Source organism: Rattus norvegicus, chromosome 9 (assembly GCF_036323735.1).
Source record: "Rattus norvegicus strain BN/NHsdMcwi chromosome 9, GRCr8, whole genome shotgun sequence".
Taxonomy (NCBI): Eukaryota; Metazoa; Chordata; class Mammalia; order Rodentia; family Muridae; genus Rattus; species Rattus norvegicus.
Window position 1 is genome coordinate 92,072,999 of NC_086027.1, and position 25,138 is coordinate 92,098,136.

Sequence of the window (25,138 nt, forward strand, 5' to 3'; positions counted from 1 at the left end):
AGCAAGGAAGGAGTTTCCATCAATCAGCATAGGAGTAGCTTCCTGGACAGGGAAACATGAACTTAGTTTGACCCTGACAGCAAGATGGAGAAGTTGTCTTTGAGATGTCTGGACTCAGGCAACTGCTTCTTTAAAATAGAAGCTGTTCAGCTATTGGTAAGTCCTAGGGCCCCGGACCTTAAATTTAGTTTCTCCCTATGATTAAATGGAGTCTAAAAATGAAATTGTAGCACTTAGCGTCGGTCTTTTGTTTGTTCCCAACACTTTCAAAACATGGACTACCAATGATATGTTTAGAAACATGAACTAGTGACATTAAGACAGCAAGTTGACATTACCGTTGCTAAGTTAATTTTTCATGAACGGGTTATGTATACAGGGATGGCACTGGATGCTTACTGTATGAATACAATAGGAGCTAAAAAACTACCAAATATTCACCTTTAAAAAAACTAGTGTTCCAGCTCCAAAGATTAAGTATATTGGATATAAGGCTTCATTCAGCTGTATCAGACCTTAGTCCAGATGAACTTAGAAAGCTTTTCATGGACACCAACTTAGTTCCCTCCTGCTCAGTACTTCTATTAAACTACCCAGGCAAGAGCCTCTCTGGATTATGTAACTCTACATCACACCACCCTCTTCCTCCAAAGTTTCCACTTTCTCAGTGTTTGTACCCCATGGGCTAGTTTACTTAGTTACTTAGTTATGCCTACTCGGTAGATAGGAAGTTGAGTATTAATATATAAGCTAATGTTATGGTGCTGTCAAATGATGGTCTTAGATTTATTCTGCTGCTCCCAAAACTGTGTAGTACCCTTCTTTTCTGTGCTTGTTATCAATCCTTCTCAGTCTTTGCTGCTATGACAAAGCTAAGTGAGTTCAAATATGGCCAGTTCTCAGAGCCCCAGTGTTCAAGAAATCTATCCACAACTGTTACTCAAACCTTGCTAATTTTTTGTTTTATTTTTATTTTCTTTATTTACATCTCAAATACTGCTCCCCCATCCCCACTTCTCAGTTCTTCCCCCATCCTCCCTTCCCTTCACCTCTGAGAGGGTGGCCCCCCTGGGTGTGCTCCCACACTGCCACATCAAATTTCTACAGGATTAAGAGCATCCTTTTCCACTGAGGCCAGACAAGGCAGTCCTCTGCTATATATGTGCCTGGGGCCTTGCACCAGCCCATGTATGCTCTTTGGTTGGTGGCTTAGTCTCTGGAAGCTTTCAGGGGTCCAGATGAGTTGACACAGTTGGTCTTCCTGTGGGGTTGTTATCCCCTTCAGTTCTTTCAATCCTCACCCTAACCCTTCCATAGGGGTCCCCAACCTCTATCTCAGACTTGGCTGTGGGTATCTCCATTTCTTTCAGTCAGCTTCTGGGCAGAGCCTCTCAGCAGACAGCCATGCTAGGTTCCTGTCTGTAAGCACAACATAGCATCAGTGATAGTGTCAGAGATTAGTGCCCATTTGTGGGATGATCCCAAGTTGGGCCAGTCCCTGGGTAGCCTTTCTTTAAGTCTCTGCATTCTTTTTAGACAGGAAAAAATTTGGGTAAAAATTTTTGTAGGAAGGTTATTGCTTCCATCCCTCCACTGTCTTGCTACTGGAGGGGGTCTCTTCAGGCTCCATATGTCCATTGTTGGGCATTTTGGCTAAGGTCACCCCATTGAGTTCTAGGAGACTCCTCCATCCCAGGTCTCTGGGACTTCCTAGAGATTCCCCTTCCTCCCCACCTCCAGCAGATGAATATCTCCATTCATTCTCTTGACTCTCTAGGCTCCTCTCCTGTCTCTCTCTGTACCTGATCCTGCACCCCTCCCACGATTCAGGTATTAAACCAAGAATGTCATGAATTTTGCAGGCAAGTAGATGGAACTAGAAAATCTCATCCTGTGTGAGGTAACCCAGACCCAAAAGACACGCATGGTATGTACTCACTGATAAGCGGATATTAGCCATAAAGCACAGAATACCCATGAGACACCCAGAGACCCAGAAGTTAAATAAGAAGGAAGGTCCCAGTGAGGATGCTCAAACCTTTCTAATATTTAGATTTTTTTCATCTCACCTGTAGAATGCAGATGCCATGGACTGCTCTGGTAGCTTGATAAGATCGTTTACTGTAAAGCTACAATCCCATACCTGCTGGGCACAGGAGAACACTCAGACTGAAGCTGAGAAATTCTGCTGCTCTAATTCCTGAAGATTTGTTCAGTCCAGAGGCCTCCTTTTAGGCTTTCATTCAGTTGGAAAATACAACATCTGCAGACTTTTACAGATCACACATAATTAATTTTGGCTTTAAGTCCGAGTATTCAAATATTCAGAATAGGCATTTCTGTATGTAGGGAGATTGATGGGCATTATCATGATGCCATAAATGAAGACTCCCAAAGGTCTTCGAAAGACCAAAAAACACAAGAGATTTCAATTAGTCTAAGACTATAAAAATGTGGCCTGTGTTAGGCACAGAGCATTTTGTCTATCAATATGGAAGAATAATTATAATAAACCAAACCATAGATTTCAAGAAAATTCATTAGGAGGTGAAAACCTGAATTTTTTAAAAAACACATGCTTCTAGAGAACAGATGTTGTTTTACAAAAAACAATGCTACTTCAACTGGCAAAACAAATCAATAAGATTAGTTCAATGAATATGTCACAATTATTCTTCTAAGGTAGCTTGTGCCTTTTCATTTTGTGTTCCTGTTTTCTCTGTATATTTATCTATTTTTTGGCAGAATCTTTCTCCCAGAGATCCTGGAAGAAAGGTGTCTGAATTTCTGCCTCATTTAGCATAAGCACCATGTCTCGCAGCTGAGAGGGAGCTTTGTGGCTGTAGAGAAGACACAGGAGGGCTGAGCCTTGCAGGGAGTGGAGGAGGAGTGACAAATGTGTTGGGGGAGAAGACAGATGTGGACCATTCCGATATGTCCAGTGATTTTAAATCTGGCATTTAGATTTTAAGGAATAATTGTTAATAACTAAGAATTTATAATTTATATTTATAATTTATAATTCAAAGTAGGAATTATGCCATTGATGAAAATGGTATGCATTTGTATTGTTTCCATTCATGGTGGAAAACCATCTGTATAACCACCCCCCCCAATTTACCATATTCTTGTCTCTTACCTATGTGTGGTGGTTTTATTAAGATGACCCCCATAATTTTTGGACATTTGAATACTTGACTGCCAGTTAGTGATTTTTTGATAGGTTGGAGACTTAGCCTTGCTGGAAGGGGTATGACAATGGGGTTGGTCTTTATAGTTTTAAGGACATTTGTAATGAGCGCTCTTTCTCTGTTTCCTGTTTTTGGATTGAGATGCAAGCTGTTTGCTTCAGGAGCAGGTCTATCTGATACCATACTTTCTAATGTGATAGTCAAGGTCTCTAACCATTTAGAACTATAAGCCCCGAGGAAAATTTCCTCCATAAGCTGTCCTGGTCATAGTTTTAAATCACAGCCATAGAAAGATAATGAATGGGCTATGCACGCCAGTTTTAGAAATATATTTTAAGCCATGTCTGATGACACATGCCTTTAATACCAAAACTCAAGTGGCAGAGACAAGTAGATCTCTCTGAATTCAAGACCAGCCTACTTCACAAAGATGAATTTCAGGCCATCCAAGGCTACATAGTTTGATCCTGACTCAAAAACTAACAAACAAAAAACCAAAAACCACAAAAACCTTATAAAAACTATATATCTTAGAAGACTGACAAAATTTTATGCCAGCAGATATTTAACTGATTATTTTTAATTGAAAAACTTGAAATATAGCATTATGATAATAAATAGATACATTGATGGTGTTTGTGTGCACCTATCAAGGTAATTCTCTTTTCCTTCTAGAATGCCACAGGGAAGTGCTCCACGTTATAAAAGCAGGGTTGACATATAGAAGGGGAGGGGGAGGGGATGTTGGCCTGGAAACCGGGAAAGGGAATAACAATCGAAATGTAAATAAGAAATACCCAAGTTAATAAAGGTGGGGAGAAAAAAAGCAGGGTTGAAGGGAAAGTTCAACTCTGTAATTAAACAAAATTAAAAAACACAAGAATGTTATTTTTTAAACACAAGACGTTTCTGTGCTTAGAAACTCATTGTAGGGCTACAGTTTACTTCTCAAAGAATTGTATGTTCTTGTCATAGACTACAAAGTCCTATCCATTTGGACTGCATGCCATTTCTGTGACTTTGCCTCCTTCAGAGTCTCCCCCTCTGACACTCTGTCCACACTAAGGTTCTTACTCTTTCTGGAAGAGTCTGGATACCCCTGCTGTGCAGAACCTTCTCTAGGTTTTGCCACTGGGGATGTGCTCTGCATAGAGAGTTGGCATATCTCAGGTTACTGCCTGCTTCAGGCCCTTTCCACATTCTCATGGCGGCTTCTCCCACCACTGTGGCTACTGTACTTTCTCCTAGTGTCCCCATCTCTGGCTCAACTTTCTCCTACTCTATCCTAGGTGTAACAAACTCTTTTACAATGGATTTATTTCCCATGTCATTATTCATTATGTTCACCTCTTGCATTGCAGATTATAAACTATATAAACATGGTTATCTTTGTTGGGTTCCTGTCATGTATGAGTCTCAGGCAAAGACCAATACCTGAGGTTTAGCAGGACTCAGTAATTATGCATCAAATCAAACAGTGAGTTGAAGAATAAATACATGTATAGTTTTGTACAGAAGGATGAAAAAGTTAGTAGTTGCATATGGAAATGGCTCTGGTGCTTTCTTTCTTGTTCCTGGCTGTATTTCCTCCGCATTTGCAATCTATTGTTTTATGGTCAGAGAAGGGTTCTCGGTTTGAACTGGGGAGTAAGAAGATATTTAAAAACTTTGGAGTCAAAAGAATGAGAAAGGAACAATTGGTGTTCACAATTCTCATGAATTATCTGATTAGTAAATAACTTTGCCTTTCAAATGTAATGGTATTTCTGACATATAAATACACATTATTATTTTCATGATCAGGTCTCATAGGTCCTACCACATTCAATATGTTTACCACAGTGAAAACGGCCTGAGTGTTGTGGCTGGAAGAAACAGGAAAGCCAACAAAACCAGGAAACTTTCCTGCCTGAGACCAGAAGCTGCTTCCCACAGCAAAAGCATCAGTGTTGCTGGGGAGAAACCCATTACCCCAGGTAAGGACCTTTGAATCTGCATCTTGCCTCGTTTGTATCTCCCTCCCGAGATTTCTGGATTATATCACAGTTGTCTATGTCCATGAGTAATGGAATGAAGTTAAACTCAAGAGAGTCACCTGGACGGATTGACTGTGAACAATGAGACCAGAGGAACTGCAGCTCTCAGAGACTGCGTGGTGGCAGTACGTGTAAAACAACACTGTGTCACAAATAGAGTTTTCTTAAAAGATTGAATCCTAATGTGTAAGATTACCAGCCCTAATGGCTTCATTTTTTTCTTCATTATCATAATGAGCTCAGGACTTTACCTGAATTCTTTGTTGGGCACATGAGAATGTTTTATAAAAATGGCCAAAGCTGGTAGGAAGGTTATCAGAAAGCATTACAATGGTACTTTGGAATGATTTAGAACAGATTTTAGGAAAAGACTGGGGAATAACCTTGGGCTAGTGGTTCTGCACTCAGACTTTGGGATACATATTAGCGTTCCATGATTTTCTTTATAAAATATACCTCTTTTACAGTTATGGGTTGCTTTCTCAAGGCTCAAGAAACTCAGCTTCCTCCTTAAAAATGCACTTTCGTTTAATATTTTAAAAAGGCACAGTTTGTTAAATGTAAAAAAGGAGTACAAATAGGAAAATAAACTTAAAATAGAAGAGGGATATATCGAAAGCAGCAAGAAGAGTATAAGTAGAGTGCACATATGTAAATTCTATGGATTTGGAGGCAGGACTTACATACACTATTATGGTGTTGTATGGGGGCACTTTCAAAGCCTTGAAATTCTGCTGTTATTTCTATTCAACTCTATACTACCTACCCACGGATTTTAAGTTTATAAATCTGTGTTCTCAAATTGCTTCTTAATTTGAACTACATTTTGGAATCAAGAATTTTGAAACACTGTTTAAATTAGATGATTTTTTTTTGTTCTTTGTTCTTTGTTCTTTGTTTTTTGTTGTTTTGTTTTGTTATAACAGAGGACTTTGTAACTTATCTGGATAGCTACTTATATAGTTAGAAAAGAATCGATCATTGATCATTTTTTCCTTCTCTATGGCAAAAATATCTGTACAGTAATCATGATTCAGTAAATACATCTTTGCCTATCAACATCAACACATATCAATTGCCATTTAAGGCAGTTTCATTTGTGCTTAAGAGAGGTTTACAACTTAAATGGGAGTGAGTTAGAATTGCCAAATTTTAATCTTTAAATGTATGATAGTTCTGAATATGGAAAGAGTACTTGACTCACCATGAGATCCCATGAAAGACAACAGTGCCTCTAACTCATCGTCATCCTTCCATAAATGTGATAGGTTCAATCATGACATCACATTAGCGATTTTTCTTTTAGTGTTCAAGTAAGTTGAATATTAAAAACAAATTTAATTTAAATTAAAAACAATTTTAATTTCAGTTTCATTTCTTTGGGTGAGGGGTATTTGAAATCCAATACTCCTAAAATAAGAGTGCCAGTGGCAGTATCAGATATACAGGGATAATCTATATGGACTTCAAGCAAACATTTACATTGTACATTTTTATTTATTTATTTTAGAGCACACAAAATATCTGCATATCCTAATTGCAGTATTGATACCTTGAGGAGTAACAGGAAAAATGTGTAAAAATAGCCATGAATTAAAAGCCTTCTGAAGGAGAAGAGTCACAGTCCATTTTAATAAGTCAGATTTCATCATTTCTTCTCTGTGGAGGATGTAGAGCATTATGGTATATTGTGTGCTTAGAAACTCGAATTGGGCTCCCAGTTGGCTTTCATTGCATTGACCTTGGGAATAACATTTATTCTTGTTGAGATATTTGATCTTTGCTAAGTGAGACTGATGTCAATACTATACTTTATAATATCCATTGTTAGTGCAAAAAGGCAACCTCACTGAAAAATAAATACACTTCATGGAGAACCTTTTCTACTCCTTGGGACAAGACTTTTACGGTTGTCACTTTGTCATCCTGGTGTCATGGCAGAGTAGGTGCTGCTAGCCTGTTATATTCGTAAGGACACTGAGTCACAGTTTGTGTTTGCTCACGTCGTTACTCATAAAGCTGAGTCTACAGGAACCTGCCTCATAGTCTGAAGTCTTCCCTAGACTCCCAGATGTCCTCACATGGTATCCTGCCATACAGAACTGTTTCTGATGATTTTCTGATTTTATTAAGCTTTTGGGTTTAGAGAAAAGCAGTGCACACGGGGATTAAGGATTGGCACGGAAAGCTACCTTCAGGGTTCCAATCGGGATGGGAGGTAGGTCACCACTAAAAACAGCAACGGGTGTGGCCTTGCGTGAAGATGCAGCAGAAAGCAACCCTACTTTAAGTTCTGCCTAAGTAACGTTCTGACCGCCTGTCTATTCACGATATTGAAATGTCTCCTAATAACTTTGAGCCCTTTAAACTGGAAGAAGGCAGGAAGACACTGAGTGAAGGAACATAAGGGTTCACAGTATTTCCTAATGCCTTACAGTCTTCTAAGCTGGAAAAGGGCAGGGCACTGAAGGGATAGAACACAGGGGTTAAACGTGACAGCAAACAAGAGGCCAGGTGCATGCCATGGTTTACGTGTCCACAACTGTGCCATCAACCAGTACGTCTAGAACTTTAGGGTCAAAATATTCAGCCATGTACCCTGGGGCCTCGTGGGTAATGGCATTAAGAAGACCCTAATCATCACTTGGCATTTTAATCCCCTGGACCCCAGGCCCCACAACCAACCTGGATTCTTGGCAGTGTCTCTTGACCGGCGGGGCAGCAGAAAGGCAGGTAGCAGAGTTTGGTTCAACTACCCACATGGCTGATGGAGAGGACCACACCCACCATAAAGGGGTTAGAAACACCAGCAGATTTGGAGAGGAAGCCAGAGAAGAGAGGATAGGGGGGAAAAAAAGAGAGACGTTTTAGTATCATTTAAGAGGAAAGAAAGATTCACAGCATGCCAGTTTTTGCACATCAGTGGCTAAATGGGCATGGTCTAGCAAATACTTTACAATTCAGCAAAGGGTCTAGGGAGTCCAGACATTTGCTTGTATGCCATCTGACTTTGGTTGGCTTGGGTCACAATGGATTTGTCCTTGTTCATCACACCTTCATTCATCAGAAATCGCTTTCATTTTGCAGGTAAGAACTTCAGGCCTTCCCGACTCTTGTTATATGCACTCTCCCCGCCCCAACTGTATTTTAAGAGACTAATAAGGCAATATATCATTTTACACATTTATTCTTTGAAAGATGTAGTTAAGGTTTGCATGTAATGAATGTGTGTAAGCTCAAGTTACTTTTGGAATGCAAATTAATAGTATATGGCTTTAAATCTCAGTACCATGACATTACTGTAACTATGAAGGGAAAATACATATGGCTATAAGTATCTTTCCAGCCTAGCTGGAGGTGAAAAGAAACTGTCAGTAAAATAATATTTATCTTATTGCCTCATAGCCACTGGTAACTCATTAGAATACAAAGCAATTTTATTTTGGGAGTGAAGCTAGCAAAGCCATACCAGAGACCTCACAGCAGGAAACCCTGGTGTGGGACAGAGAGAGACAAATATGGATGAGTGACCATCTTTGGTGAGATGAAAATACCTTCATTTACTCTTGTAGGATGTTTTAATGGAGCATAGAATTTTAAACTAGCAATTATTCTTTTTGACACATTCAAAATATCACCTGTTTGCTTTGATGAAGTTGGCCATCAATCTAACTGTTGCTTTTGAAGTTTTAAGGTCACAGATCTTTTTTACTGACTCTGACTTAAAAAGATCTTTTAAATATGTGCTTAGTCTGATGGTACTTGCTCATAAGTCCTTTTTATACCGTTTGTTCTTCTGTTCTTTTGATAAGTTTCAAATATTTATTGGTACGTTTCAAGTATTTATTAACATGGTAAAGCTATGGATTATCAGGTAAAAGAGTACTTGTTTCTCTTACAGAAGACCTGCATTTGCTTCCTAGCACCCAGATAGTACCTCACAACCATCTATAACTCCACTTCCAGATGATCAACACCCTGTAATGAACTGGGCAAGCAGCAAGAAGATATATGTTACCAATACACACACAGGCAGGTAAAGAAGTATCAGCAATTTTAGTTGTTGGGAAAAAATGATTCATTAATGACTTTGAAAAAATTGGGGGTAGGGGGCAGGGACATCCTCATGGAAGCAGGTGTTGGGAGGATGTATGGGATGGGGAACAGTCAGAGGGTGGACCAGGAGGGGGATAAAATCTGCAGTGTAAGAAAAAAGATTAAATAAAATTATATATATATAAATAAAATTATATAATTCACAGGCATTTAACAGTTACCTGATCATGTCAGAAAGGACATAACTAGAAAGAACAACAGTGCCAGCAGGCTGTAAGGTTGGAAAAAAATGTCAGATGAAGGAGAGTGAGGAATATTTATGACCAGAGAGCAAAAAAGAGAGACTTAGCTTGTTGACTAAAAATTTTTCAGAGATAATAGTGGTGCAACAAGGAAGGCAACAGTCACAATCTAGCCTAAAGTTACAGCAGCATCATACCATAACACTAAGCTCTAACAAAAACAATAACGTCAGCAGCAAGGTTAGTCACCATCTAGATTAAGAAGTGGTTTTATGTAGCTTAAGTATTCTCTATCAGAATTACTTAGGATCAGAAACATTTTGGTATTTAGATATTTTTTGGGGGATTAGAATATCTGCATACACCTAATGTCTGATCTTAGACATAGGTCCCTAACCTAAACCAGGGTTTGTTTGCTTTGTGTAGAACTAGTACACACAGCCTAAAGGTAGCATTATACAAAATTTTCAGTGTTCCTGATTTCAACTGCAACTGCCACATGTGGTCAAACATCAGCTATCCCCTTGTGGTAGCTTGTCAGTACTCGAAAGTTTTGGGCACTGAAGTCTAGGATTTGCATTTATAATCTGGGCAACCTCGTCTTGCATGCCAAATTTGAAAAGTCAGTCAGTTCATTTCCATTTTACAAGAAGATTTTTGGCAGTGGTAGTCCCACAGCTCATATTTTTATTATTTTTCCATTTATTTATGTATTCATTCATTCATTCACTTTATATCCTGATCATTGCCCCCTACCCTACCTTAGATTTTTAAATGTGAGCCTTTTCAAATAATATTCTGCATTGTTCCTTAAAATCAAATAACTGTCAGAGTATGCACCATAGTTTTAGTTTGAAAAGTATACCTTGCATATATATATATATATATATATATATATATATATATATGTAGCACATAGCATATTTCTTCTAAAATAAAGCAGGCAATTCCAATCGACTGGGACTCATGGGGGCTCACAGAGATCAGGGAACATGTACGGGTCTGATCTAGGTCTTCCGCATACGCCATGGCTGAGTAACTAGGTGTTCTTGTTGGATTTCTTACAGAGGGAGTAGGGGCTCTCTCTGACTTTTTGCCTGTTTGTTGGACTCTCCTCCTCCTACTGGTTTGCCTTGTCCAGCCTTGAGGTGATGGTATGTGCCTGGTCTTATTGTAGTTTGTTATGCTTTGTTGGGTTGACATCCCTGGGAGGCCTGCTTTGTTCTGAGGAGAGGCAAAGGTAGGTGCATAGAATGGAGAGGGGTGGGGGTGGGAAGAGAGACCCAGGAGAGGTAATGGAGGAGAAACTATAATCTGGATATAATATGTGAAAGAAAATTTTAAAAAATCAAATAAAGTAGGCCCTTAAAACATCAGGTAAAGAAATACAGGATGTGAATTTATTGGCAATGTTATTAAATCTTAATTTGCTTGTTAAAAATTTAATATGACACTACATAGTTTGATTTTACTGGGGTGTTGCTATATGTCACAGACATGGAATGGAGTGGATGGTACTTTATGCAGGATCTAAATAGCTTTCAGCACAAAGGAATTTTACACTAATAGAGATTGAATAGCACACGCCTGTGCTGGAGGAGGAAACCAAGAGGTAGCTCTTACTGCAATCCTACTCTCACACTTGGTTTACAAAGCAACTTCAAACCATCAGAATTGACCATTAAGTACAAAAAATGTGGGAAAGAATAAAATCTTTCATTTGCCTTACAGAAGCTTTGCAGTTTTATGAGGTCCCATTTGTGTATTCTTGATCTTAGACCATAAGCCATTGGTGTTCTGTTTAGGAAAATTTCCCCTGTGCCTATGTGTTCAAGTCCCTTCCTCACTTTCTCTTCTATTAGTTTGAGCATATCTGGTTTTATGTGGAAGTCTTTGATCCAATTGAACTTGAGTTTTGTACAAGGAGATAAGAATGGGTTAATTTGCATTCTTCTGTGTGTTAACCTCCAGTTGAACCAGCACCATTTGTTGAAAATGCTGTCTTTTGCCATTGGATAGTTTTAGCTCTTTTGTGAATGATCAAGTGACCATAGGTGTGTGGGTTCATGTCTGGGTCTTCAATTCTATTCCATTGATCTACCTGCCTGTCTCTTTACCAATACCATACAATTTTTTATCACTATTGCTTTGTAATACTACTTGAGGTCAGGGATGGTGATTCCCCCAGAAGTTCTTTTATTTTTGAGAATAGTTTTTGCTATCTTGGGTTTTTTGTTTTTCTAAATGAATCTGCACATTACTCTTTCTAATTCTATGAAGAATTGAGTTGGAATTTTGATGGGGATTGCATTGATTCTGTAGATTGCTTTTGGCAAGATGGCCACTTTTTCTATATTAATCCTGCCAATCCATGAACATGGAAATTAGTCTGGTGGTTCCTCAGAAAATTGGACATAGTACTACCTGAGGACCAAGCTGTACCACTCCTGGGCATACACCCAAATGATGTTCCAACATATAACAAGAACACATGCTCCACTATGTTCATAGCAGCCTTATTTATAATAGCCAGAAGCTGGAAAGAACCCAGATGTCCTTCAACAGAGGAATGGATACTGAAAATTGTGGTACATTTATACAATAGAGTACTAGTCAGCTATTAAAAACAATGACTTCATAAAATTCTTAGGTAAATGGCTGGAACTAGAAAATATCTTCCTGAGTGAGGTAACTCAGTCACAAAAGAACCCACATGGTATGCACTCACTGATAAGTGGATATTAGCTCAAAAGCTTGGAATACCTAAGAAAAAATTCACAGATCTTATGAAGCTCAAGAAGAAGGAAGATCAAAGTGTGAATGCTTCATTCCTTCTTATAATGGAGAAAAATACTCACAGAAGGAAATACAGGGACAAAGATTGGAGCAGGGACTGAAGGAAAGGCCATCCGGAGACTTTCCCACCTGGGAATCCATCCCATGTGCAGTCAACAAACCCAGTCACTATTGCCAATGCCAAGAAGTGCTGACAGGAGACTGATATGGGTGTCTCCTGAGAGGCTCTGCCAGAATGTTACTGATACAGATGAGGATGGTTGCAGCTAACCATTGGACTGAACAAGAGGGCCCCCAATGGAGGAATTAGAGAAAAGACTGAAGGAGCTAAAGGGGTTTTGCAACCCCATAGAAAGAACAACAGTATCAACCAACCAAACCCCACCTGAGCTCCCAGGGACTTAAACACCAACCAATGAGTACACATGGAGGGACCCATGACTGCAGCCACATATGTGGCCTAGGATGGCATTGTCCACCATCAATGAGAGGAAAAGCCCTTGGTCCTGTGAAGGCTCATTTCCCCAATGTAGGGTAATGCCAGGGCGTTGAGGTTGAAGTGGGTGGGTGGGAATGGGAGCTTCCTCACAGAAGCAGGGGGAGGTGTGAGAGGGCATGGGAAGGGGAAAGGGGAGAAGATTTGAAGTGTAAATACATAAAATATTCAAGAAAAATAAAATTATAATTAAAAAATTCTCATTGGAGTCCTAAAGTCTAATGTTTAGGTGCATGAAGCTGACACAGAGAAAAATACATCTACATTTTCACAAAGTGTGGGAGCAAAATTACTCCCATTCTCAAATTGTAAAGAATGTCTATATTTTAGTATCTAATTAGTCTTCTAACTGTGTATCTGAAGGAAAAAAATCTTAAATAAAATAATAAAACTTTTTGTTGGGTTACTACTGACTAAATTATATTTTGACACATGTGAATAAGTCACTTTAAAGCTATCTTACAAGTTTTACTACTTAGCCTAACTGTGAAGACCTTTAAAACAGTATCTGAAAAAAATATCTGGTGACATTACTTCTTTCTGAGCGCATTTATTCCTAATAACAATGCCATTCCCTGTGTACCACCCGTCATTATCCTGGTATTCAATTACAGTTTTCTATCCCACTTACTGTCAATGATTGTGGGCTCCCTGGCATGGCTTTCTAATTGTGTCTAACAGCACATGCTCTCTTACAGAAGCTGAACCGGAAGCCAGGAGACAGGCGCCTCCATCAAAGGTTAACTGAATACCTTTGCCATTTATTCAGCTGTCTTGTTTCTAAGATAAGAATGAACTGAGTTAGTCTTCTCTTGCTTTCTAAATGTAAATAATGAGAAAAAAGTAACTGACATACAGGTTCTTATACATCTATGGCTTCATACACTTCTTATTCATAGAAAACTGGTATTATGGCCTGTATGAAACATATCAACAGAAAAAAAAATGCTCTCTAAAGAGACTTCAAAATGTACAGCATATAAATGTCCATGTTAGATTTTTATAACTTTATACACTCCCAAATAACTAAGGTTTGGGAAACCTTAAGCTTTTCTTGGAGACTGCATTTCATCTTCTCCAGAGAAAGCAGAGCACGGAATTTTACCGAGGCTGAGAGAGAGCATGTTTCCTAATTATTAGGACAATAGGGCCATTGGCGCAGCAGGGCTGTGTTGCTGCCTCATTAAATGCTGCTGGGAAGACTGAGCTGAGAGCAGAAAGGGAGCAAACCCAGGCACGGCGGTTACATAAAGACTGTCTTGCTCCTAAGGAGCTTCAGACACACTTGTCTCCATGCATAAAATATGGTCAGAGAGCCATGACGGATTTCCAAGAGAAATCCTGCGAAGCTAATATTTCTTGCAAATAATATTTGTAAACAAATGGGGCTTTCACGGGGATTACGTAGGAGGAGTGAAGTCTCAGAGTGTAGAAGTCCTCCTTCATTGTGGCTCAGGGAGGAAACAGCAGGTTGTGGGTTTATTAGCTGGTTCTAGGCGGTGTGGAATGGACTGTGTCCTATATAGAAGAGCTTGGTGGTGAGAAATGTTTTCCCTTGGGATGGATTATTTAAGCTAACATGTGCCACCCAGGAGAACAGGATGTTTTCTTTTTCACCTACTTTGAGATGAGAGTAGTACTTGACAGGTTAGATGCCTGCACTGGTTTCCCTGAAGCCTGATGCGTGTATCTCAACTGTAGCTATGATCCAATTACAGGACGTAGACAAAGATGCTGCCATTATCTGGATCACTAGCGTTTAAAGGCAGGGTCCCTTGAATGGTACTCTGGAAGAGGCCTTGTGACATTTAGTTGGCATAGTGGGAATCTTTAAGTCATGAAGGAGTTTTTTTGTAGTGTCTTTTTCACCTTTCCTCTTTCGTTTCCTGGCAGCTGTGGGGAACATGTGATTTTCTGCTGTGATATAGGGAAAGTTTCCAAAGGTGGGTGGTTCAATCAATCATGAAAAGATAATTTAAAAGTCTGGTCATGAGTGACCATTTTCCTTCCCTTCCTTCCTTCCTTCCTTCCTTCCTTCCTTCCTTCCTTCCTTTTTTCTTTTCTTTCTTTCTTTCTTTCTTCTTTGCTTTCTTTCTTTTTCTTTCTTCTTTGCTTTCTTTCTTTCTTTTTCTTTCTTTCTTTCTTCTTTGCTTTCTTTCTTTCTTTTTTCTTTCTTTCTTTCTTCTTTCTTTCTTTCTTTCTCTCAAAACTCGTTTATCTCAGGCTTTTGTTATAGCAGCAGAAAGCCGACTAAAACAGCAACTGGGAGGGTGCTTTATTGGTATTAGATTTTTCTGGTGCCTCCTATGTGTTTGGTTGAATGGCTTCTTTTTTAAAAAGATATTTTATTTATTTACATTTCAAATGTTATCTCCTATCTCCCCTCCCTTTGTTTCTGTGAGGGTGCTCTCTTACTTACCTCCTTGCCCTGGCATTCCCCTACACTGAGGCATCATCAAGCTTTCATAGGACCAAGGGCCTCCCCTCCCATTAAGGTCTTACAGGGACATCCTCTGTTACATATGTAGCTGGAGCCATGGGTCACTCCATGTGTACTCTTTGGTTGGTTGTTTAGTTCCCCACACTTTCTCTCCATATTTCCTTCTGTGAATATTTTGTTCCCCTTTCTAAGAGGGACTGAAACATCCACACTTTGGTCTTCCTTTTTCTTGAGCTTCATGTGCTCTGTGAACTGTATCTTGTGTATTCTGTGGTATTAGCTTTTGGGCTAATATCCACTTATCAGTGAGTGCATACCATGTATGTTCTTTTGTGATTGGGCTACCTCACTCAGGGTGATATTTTCTAGTTCCATCCATTTGCCTAAAAGTTTCATGAAGTCATTGTTTTTAATAGCTGAGTAATATTCCATTGTGTAGATGTACCACATTTTCAGTGCCCATTCCTCTGTTGAAGGGCATCTGGGTTCTTTCCAGCTTCTGGCTATTATAAATAAGGCTGCTATGAACATAGTAGAACATGTGTCCTTGTTACTGTACATGTTATTGCTACAAGCCCAAATGGGAATGAGGCAGAATTTAAGTTACTAATCTGCCATGGCTTCCTGTCATGTGAGTGGTTCAGAGTTGCTCATTTTCTTTGGTAGTATTTTTTAGGAATTTTCTTTCTTTCTTTCTTTCTTTCTTTCTTTCTTTCTTTCTTTCTTTCTTTCTTTTTGTCGTGATTCAACAGTCCAAGTGAAACTTCTTTAACAATTTGTTAATAAGTCCATTGGTCAATTTCCCAGCACAATGAGCACAAAAAACACAATCCTTCTGAGCAATTAGAAAACCACGCGCAGATCTTCTTAGTCCTTCTTCGTCCTTCATCTAACGGCTACTAACAGCCAAGTATTGTGCAGGATGCTCGTGATAGTCCAGCAAACCACGGGGAGCCAATTCCGGCCTCATGAATTGATATAATATTGAATAAAAAAGGCCTAGAAGCTACACACCAGAGTGAAATATAAGGAATGTGGAGTTCTATGCCATTATAAAAGAGTATTGATTTCTTTTGCACACACATAGTGAGACTCAGGTCAGGACATACGGAGGGTATTAAATTCACTTGAACGATCATAGAATTCCTTCCTTCCTTCCTTCCTTCCTTCCTTCCTTCCTTCCTTCCTTCCTGAGTGCTCTGTCTGCATGTACACCTGCCTGCCAGAAGAGGGCATTAGATTTCTTTATAGATGTTTATGAGCCACCATCTGGTTGCTGGGAATTGAACCTAGGACTTATGGAAAAGCAACCAGTGCTCTTAACCACTGAACCATTTCACTGGAGCCCATAGAATGCCATCTTAGACTAGGGAACCCAATTCTGTATCTTCCTTCCTCCATCCCCTCCCCCACACTCCCACCCTGGCCCTGGCCCATTATACAGCACTACCCAGATCTATGGCCACAAACTGGTGTGTATTGAATATCGTGGAAACACAAATCATGTATACCTGGATATGTAAGTTTTTCACCCACAGCTTCAAACAATACAAGACAAAACTAGTAACCCAGACACAAACAAGGCAGGGTCTAGATAGTGAAAGCAGACTGAAGCAGCTGGATAATTAGCAATGGAACAGCTGCTACTCACCTACGCTATTTTTGTTTTTTAAACAGAAATTGCTTCGAGAGGAATTATGTGTCCATTTGGTCCGATGCAGGTGTTTTTATTGCTGTGGGATGAGGGGTGATAATATTTTAGACTGTAAGCACTGAAGCCTGGAGGGTACTACTGTAGTCTGATTGTTTAACAGTTGCTGTGAAAACTATTTCTGCAGAGCATTGGGAAAAAAAATCAACAAAAGTGACACTGCATATTTTCACAGATAATTTAGATGACCACAGAAGGGCAGTGGATATCTTGTCTAAGTTGAATAATTGTGATATTTAAAGGGAAAAGAACAGCAGCAATGAAACTAGGCATCAAATTTTAATTAGAGTTGGGTTTTGCATTAAGCATAGTTGTGTAGCCTGCTGCACTGGGCTTAAGACCAATGTGGAAATGCCAGGGGGACAGCAGCATGTCAGACACGGTGTAGCTAATTATGATGGATAAGCTTGCAAAAGGCCAGGAAGTCTGCAGCAGGGTGATCAACACACACAGACTTGTTTATTATGGGACAATTATCTAGAGAATTTAATCAGCAGTGCTGAGCAGTGTTGACCGTAAATCTAAACAATTTCTGCCCACTGTTCAAACTGTCTACTAATAGTTTTCATCTGCTTTTCTCTTTCTCACACTTGAGGGCAAAATGTGAAAGCATACACAGATACACACAGACACACACACATATCACACTATACCATATATATCAAACACACACCATACACATCACATACATATAACACACACACATACACACACACATACACACCACACCATAAACATCAAACAGGCAGATACAATACACAGACACACACAAAGACACAAAACACACACATGCCACACCACACACACAGATATAACACACACAGACACACAAAGACATGTAACACACAAACATGCACCATCACCATCACCACACACATATAAACACACGTACCCACATACAGAACACACATAAAACATTACATACACCAAACACAGACACACCATACAAACACACACATACACCACGCACACACAGAGGCACACACATACACACATAGAGACACACACAATTGCAATTGAGATTTACCTCTTCAGTACTATCTCTGTGATTTTATTCTATATAAGAAGGCCAAGAGACCAATTACAACCAGATATTGTAGAAGCGGTTAAAGTGGCCAAGAGTTGGCAGTATTCTAGTGTCATCAATTTATCCTAAGGATCTGATCTCTCAATTTGATACTTTCAATCTAGAATCATATTTCCACTCTCATCACCCTACTTCTCCATGAGCTTTAGAATTGATCTACAGCTGCTACTCAGACACAGGCACTTTTTTTGTTATCAATTGAAATTCAACTTACCTTCATCTGATCTGCTTTTTCCCCTTCCCCCATGGAGGAATTTAGTTTAATTTTGTTTGTTGTTAAAAGCAAGCCCACATGTTCCAAACCAAAGACAGTTGGATTTATTTTCCAACCCTTTTATCTTGAATATTTACTTCGTTATGAAAATCTTTCAGTATTGTAGAGTATGATTTGCTTCCCATACCCTTCTTTGCATTGTCATTATTCCTGTGAACATTCAACTCCTCCTCCTCCTCTACTCTAGATGACTAAATCAAGACTGAAGCATGAAATAATGTTGGAAGGGAGGGATGAAACAGAAAGCACACATTATTTAAGCTTATCAAAATGGGGAGGGAGACCAGAACGAAGTCTAAACTCAACTTTGCCAGATCAGGAGAGTTTCTTAATAGCAGTACTGAGTAGAGGGCTTGCTCAGGAGTCATATAGAAAGAGAAAACACATTTTCCTACACTTCCATAAGCTGACCTAGTTTTACAGTTTGGTATGAGGTACCCACATATATCAGCTTCCTGCTTTCCCACAGATACTCAGAGATGGAAGCTAGCATATCTCTCTCTCTCTCCCCTCCTGCCCTGCTTCCCTCCCTCCCCCCCCCCACCCCCTCCGTTCACATTTCAAAGAGATGGCTTCTTGGTCCTTCAGGAAGACAGTTCTGTTTTGTAAACTGCCAAGAGACTTTGCTCAAAAGATCAGAGACTGAATCACAAATTACAAAAACAAATTCTAAAGACATTACTCTAGGAAATTTAGAGTTCTTGGACTATGTAACATCAACAACAACAACAAAAAACCCCATGTTATAGTTGCTTTGAGAGTCAAACTAAGACTTTTTTCTTAGCCAATAGCTCACAGGGCCTTCCTCCCTTCTTCTCCATTCTTATTTCATATTACAAGGACTAAAGACTACGCTCTTGTGCTATTTTTGCTACATTGGTACCACTATTTCCTTATATGATAGCCTTTAAATCAGCAGTTCTCAACGTGTGTGCCATGACCCTTTTGATCATGGAATGACCCTTTTGCAGGGTTGCCTGAGACCATTAGCAAACACAGATATTTATCTTACAATTAATAACAGTAGCAAAATTACAGTTATGAAGCAGCAATGAAAATAATTTTATGGTTGGGAGGTCAGCAGAGCATGAAGAACTGTATTAAAGAGTCATAGCATTAGGGATATTGAGAACCACTGCTTTTAATAGTCTGTGTATAAATATACACATATAATTTCCATGACATTCTCTCATGTAGTGCGACAATACAGCCTCCAAGAGCTAAAGAGCATCTAACCAAAACCCTAACACCAGGCATGAGATTTCTCTTTTGAGTTTTTGGCTAGACTTGCTCAAGAGACTTCCAAAACATGACAGACTACCTATTACCTCTTGTTGCCTCCCAAAGATGGTAGGTGAGTTGCAATTGCTAAAGACACCAAGCACTTCACAAACAGGGCCCAGAGACACGTGAGCAGGAAATAGGCTGAATGACTCCGCCCTGAGGACTAGCCTTCATGGTACCAGAAAGCGTCCTGCAAGCTTTCAAAAGAGAAAAGGCATTCCTATCTCGGTATGATGCTTATGAACTACATCAATGGGAGGACATTAAGTTGGCTTAATCTCAGAACAAGAATTTTCACCCAGGACTTGCATTTCATCATCAGAGAACCAGGAAAACGTCATGAGAGATTTTTCCCTAAAGGACAGATGCATAAGACATTAAAGCATGCTTAGAAAGTGCTCTCGATTATGATGTTTAATTGTGTGGCCATAGTGGGTTCCATGCTTTTGTGTTAAGGATTTTATAATTAGTTAAAATGCCTCGTTCACTGGGTTACAGGTATGGTGCTAAATATAGAAATGTTAGGGTTTTAGCACATGTTCCTTCAGGAATATATCTTATGAACAACAATGGTGGCCTTGTGGAAGAGGTCAATAGAAGTCAGAAAATCCTTAGAAATATTTAGAACATTCAATTTTGGTCAATGGTATTTGTAGTTTATTCATACTCTTCTTTATGAACCAAGTCTTGAATTGTTTAGAGTCCATCCCTAACCTAGGCTGTCATTGTCTGTATCTAAACAGAGGACTCTAAACAAGGAGACCCAAAACAGAGACGCCTTGCATGCTTGCCATTCTGTTATGGATGCATTAACAATTCAAAGTACTAAGTAGGATAATGCTGGTGACTTCATGATACAGGGGATAATTTGTAGAAAGTTCTCTTTTACATTTGAATTACACTCAGTCAAATCAATTAGATCTGTATGCATGACTCTTTAATCATAAGTTTTATCTTTATTTCAACTTTAACAAGACTGTCAGTTTGGCCACTTTTATTACATTTTATTTGTGCAGCCATTCAAATCTGTAATATTTAGTGGAAAAGGTTTGATGAAGTTAATTCTTTCTTGTTACTGTCAATTGCAAGGAGTGGAAAAGCACACATGTAATGCATCTTGCTATAGTAATCTGATCTCAAAAGGGGATGAGACAGCCAAAGCACAGAGGTTGGTAGGGAAGTCAGCCCTACTTAGAGAAAGTGTCATGAGGGGGTAGTGAAAACCCAGGAAAGAAAAACTTCTTGTTCCTGAAGAAGCTGAGTCACTAAATACTGCACTCCAAGTGAAACAGATCTTGATGTCCCACTTTCAAAGTGAGCAGAGGCAGCTGCCTGCCAGGGGGCGTCTGGGAATCAGCAGCCAAAACAGGAAGAGACAATAGAGAAGGTTTTACAGTAAGCTTCTTCGGAATCACACATGACCCTCGAGAGGGCAATAGCCCTTCTGTTATTAAAAGCGATAGAGAGTTCTAAGATCACAAAGAAAATACTGTTGAACATTGGGTAAATATTAAGAAAAACACTGTCATGTATGATGGCACCTTATGTATGTATGGCAGTCAACTGACCCACTCCCTATCTTACAGGCACATGTGATATGGCAGTCTTCCTGGAGAGATGCAACACACACACACACACACACACACACACACACACACACACACACACACACACACCCCTAATCACCCCAGGAAGAGAGAGAGAGAGCTTATGGCAGATAAAATAGTGGTACGCAAATGTTGAAATTGGTCAACCAGTGAGGTTTTTCATTGGGTTATCAAAAGGTATACGAATGATGGGGTATTTACAAGAAACAGGAATAACTTAAGAGCGGCTACATCCCTGGAAAGCCCACCCAAACACAGGTGATGATAACCTGCAAACCTGAGGCTCTCTCCTCAGCTTACAGGCAATGCCACAGTCTGAACAAACTTGTTTGCACATTTCGGCCCCCAGTGCTGTTCACTACATTTTATGTTGTTGGAAAGGGACCTCAACGATCTTTCAAGGCAGTGTTCTCCAGGACATGGTGGTCTATATTTACTTCCTGGTATCGCTTCAAGTTTGTTCCCCTCCTTTTTCATCCAGGAGCAAGTGTTTCAATTCAGTGGAACGTGGCAGACAATTCTCCATTCGTACAATCTCAAATCATCTCTCCACTCTTCAAATCACCTCTTACTCTCTTTTATCCTCTCTTCTGTCACTTCCCCTACCATTTTTTTTCTTTTGCCCCATGGAAATGAAGCTAATACCCAGACAACTAACTGCTCATCTATAATAAGCATGAAAGGTCAGCATGCACGCAGGCGGATATAGGTATAGTCAACACCTTCCTTGTTACAAACATTGAAAACATGGTAATATGTCAACTGACATCTTGCAGAAGAATCTTCCTGGTTGCCTTCTCAATTTTTTTTGTTAGATATTACAACTGCCTGGGCATCGGTTTCCAGTGTTTCCTGATATTTTTTATATCTTGAACCAAAAAAAAAAAAAAAAAAAAGAAAAAAGAAAGAAAGAAAAGAAAAGAAAAAATGAAAGAAAAAAGAAAACTCAAATGGCCTCTAATGTCACCACTCTTGAATAGACCTGGGGATCTTGTGAGTTTTAGCAGTCTTCCCTACCTAGCTCTGCTCTCGGTGTTGTGCTGTTGAAAAGGTTTCCCAGACCAGTGTTCTTTCAACTGCAGCATAAGCTAGTAAATGAAGTCAATGTGAAGTTTAGGGCTTAATGCCATTATTTTTCCTAAAATACAGAATTGGACAAAATCACACCATGTAACTATATATCAGAAAGAAACCCAAGAACAATCTTGCCCTATACTTAGGAAGACACCTAATTCTATTCCCTAATAGGCTGTTAAACAGCAACAAAACCACTTCAGTGAGCGTGGTTCAAAGGACTTCAACAGTGCTCCATGCATAGCCTCCATGTATGTGAGTAGCCTTTGAGAATTGGATGGCTATTACTGACTCATTTGTGATATTAGAAGAACAAACGCTACTGTCTCTTCACTTTAATAAAGATGGAAAGAAAAGGAAGTGGGAAAGAGAAGAGAAAAAATGAAATAATTTCTTGTAGGATTTTGAGTGTCAAATTTTAGTTCGCTTACTGTTTATGGCAGGCATGATTGTGATTTCCCTAAGACACTTGGTGGCTAGTCCTTGGAAGCCATGAGTATGTTATATTCTAAGGCAAAGGAGGATTAAGGCTTAACATGGGATTAATTAGATGGCCTTAGTATACAAAGATTATGCTGGATTATCTAGGGTACAGTATTATTAATAGTATAAGAGGGAGGCAGAGGAGAAGGTCAGGTACCAGAGGTCAAGAGTCAGAGGGATATTATAGACTCCCACATGTTCTATATTATATGCTAGCTTTTCAGATGGAGCTGGTAGCCACGGGGCTAGACATATAGCAGCCCATAGAAGTTGGAAGGACAGAGTTCCTTTAGGACAATCTCCAGGAAGGGATGCATCCTGCTGACATTTGCTGTCATCTCAAGCTGCACATCAGGCTTCTGAACTGTGAGGTAACAGAGATAAGTATAATCTTAAGCCTAACTGCTTTGAAAAGCAGTATAATTCCTACTTTTTAACTAATTTGAGTATCTGAAATCATGTCTCTTCTACAAAATTTAAATAACTCATTTGGCAAATTGGCTACTTGCTGTGCATTTAAAATGAAAGGAATACAGGATGTTGTTGTAGTTTGGGTAGGAAATGTCCTCCATAGAAAAATAGATTTGAACAGTTGGTACTCAGCTAGTGGAGCCATTCTGGAAGGCTGTGGAACCTTTAGAAGTACCTGGCTTTAGAGCTATCTGAGAGCAGGCCTTGAGATTTAAGAGTCTAGACAATCCCTGGCCACTCTCTGCTTCCTGGCAGATTCAAGATGACCAAGTATTTCATAATCCTTCTCCTATGCCTTCCTCAATGTGACATATAATATCTCTTTGTTATAGTGGCACTGGACACCTAAAACTATCCCTCCTGATCAACTACCTCTGACTTAGGTGGGGAACTAATGTTCCAAGCTTCTCAAAACAATATAAAATATATTTCCAAGGGATAAAAACAGCCAACAGAACTGAATAGGAGAGAAGTGTTGGCACTGTTGAAAATTAAATAGTAATGATGGTTTGAGTGGCTGCAGTGGACCAAGTGGACAGCGTGCAAACTCACAAAAACCTGTATGATGAAAGCAGGAAATTCTAAGTCAGTGAAATATTGGTCTTTGCCAATCACCAGCTGAGTCATCTCAGCTAAGGAAAGGTTGAGGTTGGAGACAAAGGAAGAAACAGACCAAGATAGAAAGTAGATTTGAAGAAAGCATCTTGAACCTGTTCTAAATTAATAATTGGCAGCAGATCATAAGATCCAAGAAGTTTAGAGACCATCACCAGGGAAATATGATAGGGATGCTATCTCACTCCTGGCTCATTATATTCAAATCGCTCTAGACAAGACAAAGAAAATCTTGAAAGTGAAGGGGACAAAAGATAGATGAGATGGAAATTAATGATGGTGCGATGACAACAGCAAAATGGAGAGAGTTGATCCAGATGAGATGCATAGCAAAGGGCTCGATACACTGCCCAGAGATAAACAGAGTAAAGCAGGCTGTGGAGGAGAAAGGAGAGAGACAAGGAGAAGCGGAAGCTGATATTTCCCATTGCTGATTTGGAGTTAACAACCTGAGAAGACAGCACCCTGGACACCACCAGGGATTGTGTCTACCATGAGATAGGTGCACTGCTCAGTGTGGTACAGTCTCCCAAGGGGAAAGGCTGTGAAGTGAACACCAAGTGACAAAGGTAACGAGGCGTGGTAGGTCTTCCGCATCCCCTCAGAGCCCCAGTTACTAAAAACACTGGCAGCTTCTAGCCCCGACATACACATCTGAGGAGGGTGTTAGAAAAGACAACCCAGGAGGAGGGCATAACCATACCAAAATATTATTTTTATATTATTTAATAATATAGTTAAAAGACATTTTAAAAAGATATTTGCATATAAGACCTGAAATGTTGAAACTGCTAGCAGGTACCAGAACCAAATACAAAAAGCCATCAATGTACTCATAGATAAAAACTCTTTGAAAAGGGCTCTAACAGCACAAATAATTATGATAATAATGGACAAATTAGATTAAATTAAATTAAATTTAAAGCCTCCAAGGCAAAGGAACAAACACCAGAATGAACAGGGCATTCTATATAGAATATTAGAAATACCTTTGTCCATATGCAGCAGATATGTTTTTAATGTTTAGAATATATAAAAACTGCAAAATGGGAATGCAGAAAACAAAATCTTGCAACCCACCAATGGGCTAATAAAATCAGCACAAATGGCTAATAAATATTTGAAAAATGGCCAGCATCTCTAGTCGTCAAAATTGGAGAATAAAACTATTTCAAGATTTCATCTCACCCCAACAAGAATGGCTAACATCCAGAAAATAAGTGATAGGAAGTGCTGGTGATGATAGAGGAAACGGTCAACACTTGTGAACTACTG

The 25,138-nt window shown here is 39.4% G+C and overlaps 1 protein-coding gene across 8 annotated transcripts in view; it reads right to left on the minus strand.

Annotated features, from left to right (window-relative positions):
- The window catches only part of Sphkap (SPHK1 interactor, AKAP domain containing), a 148,338-nt gene that overhangs the window by 115,502 nt on the left and 7,698 nt on the right, over positions 1–25,138 (minus strand). For 4 of the 8 annotated variants that reach the window (NM_001395141.1, NM_001395142.1, XM_017596483.3 and 1 more), the window contains exon 2: positions 7,913–7,991. The exons of the other annotated variants lie outside the window; for them this stretch is intronic. In NM_001395141.1, the coding sequence (NP_001382070.1) occupies positions 7,913–7,991 (79 nt within the window). The remainder of the gene's footprint in view (positions 1–7,912; positions 7,992–25,138) is intronic. 8 annotated transcript variants of the gene reach the window in all.